The 11,071-nt window shown below is 40.0% G+C and overlaps 1 protein-coding gene across 13 annotated transcripts in view; it reads right to left on the reverse strand.

Annotated features, from left to right (window-relative positions):
- ehmt1b (euchromatic histone-lysine N-methyltransferase 1b) overlaps positions 1-11,071 on the reverse strand; it is a 58,221-nt gene that overhangs the window by 32,502 nt on the left and 14,648 nt on the right. For 11 of the 13 annotated variants that reach the window (XM_061847577.1, XM_061847574.1, XM_061847576.1 and 8 more), the window contains exon 3: positions 5,090-5,607. In XM_061847577.1, the coding sequence (XP_061703561.1) occupies positions 5,090-5,590 (501 nt within the window). In that variant the 5' untranslated portion in view covers positions 5,591-5,607. The remainder of the gene's footprint in view (positions 1-5,089; positions 5,608-11,071) is intronic. The other 2 variants (XM_061847575.1, XM_061847570.1) reach the window with 1 other exon arrangement.

Consider the following 11,071-nt stretch of genomic DNA (forward strand, 5'->3'; position numbering starts at 1 on the left):
AAATTTGTTGGAAATTTTGAACTTTAACAAATAAAAACCTGAAAAGTGGGGAGTGCAATATTATTCGGCCCCCCTTGCATTAATACTTTGTAGTGCCACCTTTTGGTGCAATTACAGCTGCAAGTCGCTTGGGGTATGCATCAGTTTTGCACATCAAGAGACTGAAATTCTTGCCAATTCTTCCTTGCAAAACAGCTCGAGCTCAGCGAGGTTGGATGGAGAGCATTTGTGAACAGCAGTCTTCAGCTCTGCCCACAGATTCTCGATTGGATTCAGGTCTGGACTTTGACTTGGCGATTCTAACACCTGGATACATTTATTTGTGAACCATTTTATTGTAGATCTGGCTTTATGTTTTGGATCATTGTCCTGTTGGAAGATAAATCTCCATCCTAATTTCGGGTCTTTTGCAGACTCCAACAGGATTTTTTCCAGAATGGTCCTATGTGTGGCTCCATTCATCTTCCCATCAATTTGAACCATCTTCCCTGTCCCTGCTGAAGAAAAGGCAGAAATCATGAGGCTGCCACCACCATGTTTGATAGTGGGCATGGTGTGTTCAGGGTGATGAGCTGTGGTGCTTTTACGCCAAATATATCATTTTGCATTGTGGCCACGAAAAGTTCAATGTTTGTTTTATCTGACCAGAGCACCTTTTTCCACATGTTTGGTGTGTATCCCAGGTGGCTTGTGGCAAACTTTAAATGAGACTTTTTATGGATATCTTTGAGAAATGGCTTTCTTCTTGCCACTCTTCCATAGAGGCCAGATGCAGTGTAAGACTGATTGTTGTCCTATGGACAGACTCTCCCACCTTAGCTGTAGATCTCGGCAGTTCATTCAGAGTGATCATGGCCCTCTTGGCTGCATCTCTGATCAGTCTTCTCCTTGTTTGACGTGAAAGTTTAGAGGGACGGCCAGGTCTTGGTATATTCACAGAGGTCTGATACTCCTTCTATTTCAATATGATTGCGTGAACAGTGCTCCTTGAGATGTTTAAAGGTTGGAAAATCTTTTTGTATCCAAATTTGTCTTTAAACCTCTCCACAACAGTATCTCGGAATTGTCTGGTGTGTTCCTTGGTCTTCATGATGCTCTCTGGACTTTAAACAGAACCCTGATACTATCACAGAGCAGATGCATTTATACAGAGACTTGATTACACGCAGGTGGATTCTATTTATCATCATCAGTCAACATTGGATCATTCAGAGAGTCTCACTGAACTTCTGGAGTGAGTTTGCTGCATTGAAAGTAAAGGGGCCAAATAATATTGCATGCCCCACTTTTCAGGTTTTTATTTCCTAAAAAAAAGTTTAAAATATCCAATAAATATCGTTTCACTTCACGATTGTGTCCCGAGTATTGTTGATTCTTGACAAAAACATTTTTATTTTATATCTTTAAGTTTGAAGCCTGAAACGTGGCGAAAGGTTGAAATGTTCAAGGGGGAAGAATACTTTCACCAGGCACTGTATATGTTTTCAGGCTCTCAAACCCCTAACCAAATACTTTATAAACTTTTCACAGACATGCATTAACATTTTTTTCACATTTCTCTCATTTAAACACTCAAAATTCAAACCTTTGTAGATTAAAAATAAAAAAAATATACAATTGTCTTCGAGAATGAAACCAAAGATCAAAACCTGTTTGAGGCCAAAATATTTATTTGAGAAATAAATATACAAATGTCCCTTCAACCCTTTCCTTCCGCTTTATCCAGGACTGGGTATAAGCGTTTTCCTATACAAAGAAAAATATTAAAGCTTTTAGAAATACATTTAATTTTAATGATCATTCTATGAGGTTGTCACAAGCAATTATTAATAGCGACTCACGTATTTTACAGTTGCTCTCGCGAAGCCTCTTCCTCCTGGCACATCAAGCTGTAGCACCTATTTCCGCTGAAGCCCTTCGTGCATGTCTTTTCGCGAGTGAAGAAACTAGTTACGGGTAGTTGGTGCTTTTTTTTTTTTTATTCTGGGGGAGTATATTCTTAGAAACAGACATGTCACCTTCAATTATGTTTGAGAAATGTAATGAACGAAACATCAAAGGGTCCCATTTTTGTGCAGTTCGCTGAAGTTCATTGGCCATTGTTAGTCAAGCCATCAAGAGTTCGTCCATCCCCCTTGTCTTTCTCAACATTTGTGTCCTCTTTTTCCTCTTCAGCATAAAAGAGCCACACTGCTAGCATCGAAGAGTTATGTAAATTAGGCAAGCTGAACACATTCTGCACTTTACAGGACACATGGCATGGAGGAGACTGATAGAAAATAGTCTACAGTCCCTTAGCCATTCGGGATGAAGAACACAATGCGGGTCTACCCTTAGCGACTAAGGATACAGAGCACGATGCACAAAGCCTGCCGACACTGCAAAAAAAAAAAAAAAAAACGCAAAAAAAAAAATATGTGCAACATCGAAGCTGTGTAAAATGTATGCGTTGTAGTGAGGGAACAATGTATGTAGAATATGGTGCTAAGATCTAATACGTAATTGAGATAAATGCAGGTTCATAAAAGCTAATCTATTGACAAAAAAACCCTTGCAAAGTCCCTCTGTTAAAACAAAGGCACGTGCAGAAGAGGCTTCAATTTGCCAGAGAGCACATCAACTGGCCTAAAGAAAAATGGAGGAACATTTTGTGGACTAATGAGAGCAAAATTGTTCTTTTCGGGTCCAGGGGCTGCTGACAGTTTGTGAGACGACCCCCCCAAACTCTACATTTAAACCACAGTACACAGTGAAGACATCTTTTCTCCGACTATAGTGTTGGGCCCATTTATCGCATATCATGGATCAGTTTGGATGTCAAAATACTAAAACATAAAATTATCCTCATATATCAATCACGCAGATAAGTGTCAAGTTTTAAAAAAAAAGTATTATCTATATTTTGTTCTTTTTTTCAAATAATTATTCTGAAGTTGTGCAATTGGCTGACAAATAGTTCAGGGTATACCCCACCTTTGACCAAAAGATAGCTGCGATAGGCGCCAGCATGCCCACAACCCTTGTGGGATAAAGCAGTACAGAAAATAGATACAAAGATATGAAGTTAAGAACTTAATTTCATCACAATTACTTTTTATTTAATTGCTCTTTGACATTCCCAGCCCTTCTTTTACTTAGTAAATGAGAAAATTCACAATTGTGCTCATGTTTGATTACCGAGGCAGCATTTGTAAAATTGGTACATTTCTTTAAAAAAAAAAAAAATTAGGACCAGGTGAAACACTTTCAATGTTATTTTAATGGGATTAAAATTAATCTGTCAAGCACTTAAAAAAAACATTACAATTAAACAAAACAACCATAAAGAAATTAATGATGGTTGTTGTTCAGTCATCTGCCTTTAAAAAATAAAAGTTCACAAATTCTGCCTGGTTATAATACCTTATGAGCAAAACTGTACATATATAGAGTAGGCTTTACACGATTAGGATTTTTGGGGCCCATCACCGATAAGGGATTTTAAAAAAATAATAACCAATCACCGATCACACGATGGAGCAATGAGTCTGTTTAAATGACCTATTATTTTACCATGTATACTGCACTTGTGTAACGTTTTGTTAACTGCTTGCGATCGGCAAATTATGACACGAAAGCCGATCAACTGATAAGCATAAAAACCTTATCATCAGCCGATACCAACAGCACCGATCAAATCGGCGTAAAGACTAATATGTAGTCAAATGTACCACTCTTATATTGGAATGACAGTGTAGGCAGCACATTTTTCATAATCTCTATTTGGGGGTGGACAGACTAGAATGAAAATGCACAGCTTTCATACCCTCTCCGTGGCATATTGGAATTAAAGTGTACAGTTTTGCCATCACCTCGAGATAGTGACATACGTTTATAAAATGTGAATGTTTTTTTTACCATTTTCCCCAATCGCTATGAACTGTGTAATGTGCACTATTATTTAGGGGAAAAAAATGTGCATTATACATGAAAAACTAAGGTATATTTTTGTGTCTCAAATGTAGAAATGAGTAGGCATGAGAAAGATTTGTGAAATCTGATTGAGAGTTGGGCGGCACAGTGGATGACTGGTTAGTGCATCTGCCTCACAGTTCTGAGAACTGAGGTTCAAAACCTGGCCCCACCTGCGTGGTTTTTGCATGTTCTCCCCGTGCCTGCGTTTGTTTTCTCTGAGCACTCAAATTTCCTTCCACATCCCAAAAACATGCATGGTAGGTGAAGTGGAGATTCTAAATTGCGAGTGTGAATGACTGTTCATATGACCTGCGATTGGCTGGTAACCTGTTCAGGGTGTACCCCGCCTCCTGCCCGAAGATAACTGGGATAGGCTCCAGCACTCCCATGATCGTTGTGAGGATATGCGGCTTAGAAAAGGGATGGATTGACAGGTGATTTCAGTGCATTTAGTGTACATGCCTGCATTGTCTGGGAGTGGAGAGAACAGCATGATTTTATATATATTTTTTAAAAACATTCAAATTTGGACAGTGTTTGAGACACTTTTCTGTTACGTGTCAAAGACGTATAGTATTTTCACTTTACAGGGACTTTAATTGAGGATGCGTTCACAATTTTTGTTTTTCTTGTCAGTTAGGTTCTAATACTTAATATTTCAAAATGTTGACTCCAGAAAAGAAAAAGATATGCACCTCATTTTTGCTCTTCATATTTTGTTTTGTTTTCATCAACAGCCCAATACTGCCATGAAAACTATTGTATCACCACTGTGAGTGTTCATCACCTTCTGACCACAAGTTTGAGAAATCTATAGTTGAAGTAAACTGTAAATTAGAAAAGAAAAAAATGGAACAAAAATGCAAAATTACCATTCATTCACCACGGCAGTGTTTTTTTTTTTTTTTTTTTGCAGAGGCCCCCTTTTTGGAGATTAAATTTTCAGCCCCCCCAAACACGCGCACACACACACAAACATTTTTACTTAGGAATCAACAAGAACATGAAGGACAATTTGGCGTAACTTAATGAAAAGTGTTCATGGTATCCCCAGACCCACATTTGAAAATCACTGCACTAGGGTAATATACAAGAAAATGTTTCGGGGGAAAAAAACATTCCTGGAATTATTTACCTTTTGTTCCAGAGTGACAGCAGGCCTGGACATGGTTTTGCGAGCTCTGTGTATCATGATGGTGGCTGAAGCTGTGCTGGCTGGCGCTGTGTCATTTTTAAAGTCTATTGTATCCTCCCCTGATGTAATTCCGGGAACAGGGTCAGTCCTTAGGTCACCTTGCCTCTGAGGAGACCCAGAGACTGAGGGAGGTGGAGGTTTCGGCAAATGGACCCCAGTGGTGGCATTTGAATGTGGCCTGTTAGTCCTGTGAGGGGACAATGCCAAACTAGGCATGGTTTCAGAGCTGTCCTCCTGTTGCGGCTGAATGAGAATAAATCCATTGCTCCCGGTAACAGACCCGTGTGGTGTCTCCATGTCCAACATACCATTCTCATTTACCAATGATAATCCTTTGGTGTGGCCTGACGTAGGACTGTATGTCGGGCTTTTGTGCCTTGTGTTGTCGCATTCAGTGCCATTCAGCTTTGGTTCTGCAACAGAAGAGACCAGCCTGTCCATTACCACTTTCTCTCCATCTGTGGGTCACAACCAAAAGAGTAAAATAGATTTGAAATAGCTAAATGTATCATATTGTAGGGGTGCAATGATTGATTAAATAAATAAAAATCCTTTATGGTGTTGTACAATTATGACGTCAGTGGCCCACTCTGTTGCCCAAAGCAGGGGACCCAGAGCCTGCTGAGTCATTAACATGACAGTATTAGTATTTCTAAACCAATTAATATGCTGAAGTTCCAATATTGGAAGTTATTTGGAAAATAACGTGTGACCCTCGTGTGGATAAGCAGCTAAGAAAATAGATGGATGGATGGATGTGGAAAATGCATCACATAATTACCTTAGCGGATTTTTCTTTTCAAAGTTGCATGTGCCACTCAGTGGACACATGCGGAATGGCAGTGAGTAGCGCTTATCTGTTTATTCACTTTATTATGAGCATATTATAATAACCTGCATGCTTTTCATCTGTATAACATGACGTCACACTTAATTTATTCATGATTGTAATTTTTATTTAATTATACATTTTGTAGGACAGCACAGTGGTTCAGCTGGAAAGCGTTGGTCTCACAATTCTGAGGTCCCGGGTTCAATCCCGGACCCACCTATGTAGAGGTTGCATGTTCTCCCCATGCCTGTGAGGGTTTTCTCCAGGCACTCCGGTTTCCTCCCACATCCCGAAAACATGCAACATTAATTGGACACTCTAAATTGCCCCTAGGTGTGATTGTGAGTGCAGCTGTTTGTATCAATGTGCCCTGCAATTGGCTGGCAACCACTTCAGGGTGTACCCCTCTTCCTGCCCATTGACAGCTGGGATAGACTCTAGCACTCCCCATGACCCTTGTGAGGATAAGAGGCTAAGAAAATGGATGGATGATATAAATTTTGTACTTAATGTCCTTGTAGTGTAAGAAATTCAAAGAGCTGGTAAAATGGATAGTTATGTGGCGTACATAATGTCTCCTTGAATTCAGAAAATAAGTAGCATTACAAGAGTTATGTGTTGAAATTGTTTTTTAATTCCGAGATCGGTACCGAATTCATAAACGGCCAAGAGTGAGAATGGGACTTGTTGCTAGATTCAGAGAGAGATGATAGTGAGGATAAAGGCATGCTTGAAAATCTTGTGGCAGTTAAGACTGACAGAGTGACAGAGGACAGAGGCCAACAATATTTTTTGGCCAATATTCTATTGCATAAATATGTATGTTTTTGTGTGGTTGGTCCATGGCCTACTGTGACTATAACTTCATTTTTGAGCTTTTGAAATAATTAATTAGCTGTAGGATGCTTAGCAGCAACCAGTTTTCTGCACTGCCAATTTGACACGTTCTTTTTAATAAAGGGATGGAAGCAATAAAATAACTACTTTTTACAGTTTTAATAAAAAGTATTTTTAAAATAATTTTTCCCCCTCATCGCTGATGCTTAATGGACTTTATGGAAAATAACTTATGATAGCGTGGTTTGGCTATATTGGTTGCATAGATACATTATATTTTTGATCATGAACTAAAATACTGCAGTGCCACATTATTTTTATTCTGTTCATTTCAAATGAATAAAATAAAAGAACAGTTATTACAACAAGTACACGTGAAAACAATTTAATAATATGCAAACTTCACGGGTGAAAACAAAAGGACATAAAAAACCTGTAAATATTATGTAACCCAATTACTACATGTTTGAAAGGGGGTTGGAAAAAGTGTAACTTATCTGTTCCTACCCCTTTTGTCTCTATTCCATTTTCAATACTGCAACAATTTATTTTCATAAACCCGCCATAAAGTGCCATTAATATCTATATAATATTAAAGATGTATTTTGTTTTATTACTTTTATTGATCAACCATTAACATTTATGAATATATACAGTGAATACAGAAATTATTCAGAAAAAAAAATAATTCTTGACTTTTTTGCAGATTTATTAAAAAGAAAAACTGAAATATCACACAGCCATAAGTATTCAGACCCTTTGCTCAATATTAGTAGAAGCACCTTGTTGAGCTAACATATCGATGAGTCTTTTTGGGAAGGATGCAACAAGCTTTTCAAAGCAGGATTTGTGTCAGATTGGACAGTGGACATTGGTGGACAGTCTTGCCACAGATGCTCAAATTGGTTTAAGTCGGGGCTCTGGCTGGGCTCTTCAAGAACATTCACGGAGTTGTTCTAATGCCATCCATCCATCTTCTACCACTTACCCAAGACAGGTTGCTGGGGCCATAGCTTTAGATGCCCAGACTTCCCCTTCCCCAGCAACATCTTCCAGCTCTTCCCGGAAGGACCCCGAGGAGTTCCCAGGTCGTAGATAGAAGTAGTCTCTCCAGCGTGGGCCGTCTCCGGGGTCTCTTTGCGGTAGGACCTGCCCGGAACATCTCACCAGGGAGGCGCTTGGGAGACATTTGAATCAAATGACCAAGCCATCTCATCTGGTTCTTCTCAATCCGGAGGAGCAGCGGCTTGACTCTGAGCTCTTCCCGGATAACTGAGCTTCTCACCCCATCTCTAAAGGACAGCCCAAACTCCCTGCAGAGGAAATTAATTTCGGCTGCTTGTATCTTGGATCTTGTTCTTTCAGTCATGACCCACAGCTCGTGGAATATAGATTCACCGGTTAATTGACAACTTCGCCCTGCGACTTTCTTCACCACAACTCACCAATCCAGTCGGGTCACAGGGAAAGTAGTTTCAGCAAAGATAGCCAGACTTCCCTTTCCCCAGCCACTTCTTGCAGCTCTTATGGAGGGATCTTGAGGCATTCTCATCCCAGCCGAGAGACAGTCTCACCAGCGTGTCCTGGGTCGTCCCCATGGTCCCTTTACGATGGGACATGCCCAGAACACCTTACCAGCTACCTCATCTGGCTCCTCTCAATGCGGAGGAGCAGCGGCTTGACACTGAGCACCACCCGGATGACCGAGCTTCTCACTCTATCTCTAAGGGAGTGCCCGGACACCCTAAATTGTTGGACTAAATTCAATTCATACAATTTTAACAGCCTTTCCAATAGGGAGGTCAGCTTCACAATTTCTACAACCAAGACAAACACCAACTGGACTATGAAAATAAAGAAAGCTTGAGTGACAAAAGAGCAATAGAACAGTCGTTATAACATCAAGGTTAAATGATTGAACTAATAACATTCCTAAGCTATATATTTTTTCATATCCTATACTGCAGACAATAGCATTCAAGACCTGTGGAGAAATCTAATTAAATAATTTGAATATTAATAATAATACATTTAAAATATTATGATGCCAAAAAAATTCCTTGTGTTTTTGCACACATGGCCAATAAAGCTGATTCTGATTGCGAACAAAACAGCATTGTCATAATAGCAATTAATAGATTCCTTGAAAGAATAGTTAAATTGACCTAAAACAGTTTTTTTTTCCTGGGGGACTCTTGGTGAGCAGGTACAGTGAAGAAAATAAGTACCTGAAAACCCTGCTATATTACAAGTTCTCCCACTTAGAATCATGGAAGGGTCTGAAATTTTCATCGTAGGTGCAATTCCACTGAGAGAGAGATAATCTAAAAAGAGAAATCCAGAAATCACAATGTAAAATTTTTAACGATTTATTTGAGTGATCCAGCTGCATATAAGTATTTGAACACCTGAGAAAACTAATGTTAATATTTGGTACAGTAGCCTTTGTTTGCAATTACAGAGGTTAAACGTTTCCTGTAGTTATTCACCAGGTTTGCAGACACTGCAGGAGGGATTTTGGCTCACTCCTCCACACAGATCTTCTCGAGATCAAACAGGTTTACGGGCTGCTGCTGAGAAACATGGAGTTTCAGCTACCTCCAAATATTTTCTATTGGTTTTAGGTCTGGAGACTGGCTAGGCCATGCCAGAACACTGATATGCTTCTTAGGGAGCCACTCCTTGATTTCCCAGGCTGTGTTGTTGTTGTGATAGCCAGCGTGTTGCTGCGTCGACGTAGACAATCGTGCGAAAGCGTCATAGCTGGAGGAAAGCGGCCGTCTCGGTCGGTCGCCGCCATAGATCTTCTGCCGTGAGCGTATTAAGGCGCGCTGGCAGTTGATCAGGTGCTGCGTGTCGTGTGGCCCACAGAAAAGATCAGCCACGACCCATCTTCAATGCTCTGACTGAGGGAAAGAGGTTGTTCCCCAAAATCTCACAATACATGGCCACGGTCATCCTCTCCTCTCCTGGTGTCATTGGGATTGAACTCATCATTCGTCTTGCTCCAAACACGGTTAGTGTAATTTCTAATGATTACTCCAACAGAGGACCTTTTTTCACCAAGCTGCTTGGCAATTTCTCCGTAGCCCTTTCCAGCTGTGTGAAGTTGTACAATTTTGTCTCTGGTGTCTTTGGACAGCTCTTTGGTCTTGGCCATGTTACAAGTTTGAGTCTTACTGATAGGATGGGGTGGACAGGTGTCTTTATGCAGCTAACGACCTCACACAGGTGCATCTCATTCAGGATAATACATGGAGTGGAGGTGGACTTTAAAAGGCAGACCAACATGTCTTTGAGGGTCAGAATTCTAGCTGATAGACAGGTGTTCAAATACTTATTTTCAGCTGTATGACAAATCATTAAAAAAAAAAAATCATACATTGTAATTTCTGGATTTTTCTTTTTAGATTATCTCTCTCACAGTGGACATGCACCTACGATGAAAATTTCAGACCCCTCCATGATTTCAAAAAGGAAGAATTTGTAATATAGCAGGGTGTTCAATTACTTATTTTCTTCACTGTCAGAAAAAAAACACCATATACATGGATTAATATTTTTACTTAACTGATTAATTTGAGATTCTAAATTGCCATTGGATGTGATTGTGAGTGCGAATGGTTATTTGTCTCTATGTGCCCTTCGAGTGGCTGGTAACAAGTTCAGGGTGTACCCTGCCTCATGCCTGATGATAGCTGGGATAAGGCTCCAGCACTTGCGCAACATTTGTGAGGATAAGCGGCTCACAAAATGGATGGATTATTTCCTTACTCACAGTAGCCACAGGCAGTCATTGGTGAGGTAATATGCAGTATGCTTACCTCAAGAAAGAAAAAGATTGTGTTGTCAAAAGAAATGTGTGACCCTTAGCAAGGCTATTGTTATAATTGCTTCCAGACCACATATATCTGAGCAGATTCTGTATCCAAATAGTCACATGAAGTAGAATCAAGCCTTCTTTATACTTGCGTGACCACACTGATGTCACTGAGGCTTTCCCGTGCCGAGTTTGCATTTATACTTCAGCGCAATCCACGTGTGGTGTTTTGAAAATTTGCTGCAGTTGTCGTCCAAGTCGGAGGTGTCACTACCGCTGGTATTGGCTAGGACACCACAGAGTGGATTTATAGAGTGCATTACATGGCCAATTCCAGTAGCCATTATTACTTTCCAGAACAAATAACAAAGCAACAACAATTGTGACCATCTAACAGTGCCTGCCCGGACAAATGGAGCTAGACTTATGTTCC

Source organism: Syngnathoides biaculeatus, chromosome 17, assembly GCF_019802595.1.
Source record: "Syngnathoides biaculeatus isolate LvHL_M chromosome 17, ASM1980259v1, whole genome shotgun sequence".
NCBI classification, from domain to species: domain Eukaryota; kingdom Metazoa; phylum Chordata; class Actinopteri; order Syngnathiformes; family Syngnathidae; genus Syngnathoides; species Syngnathoides biaculeatus.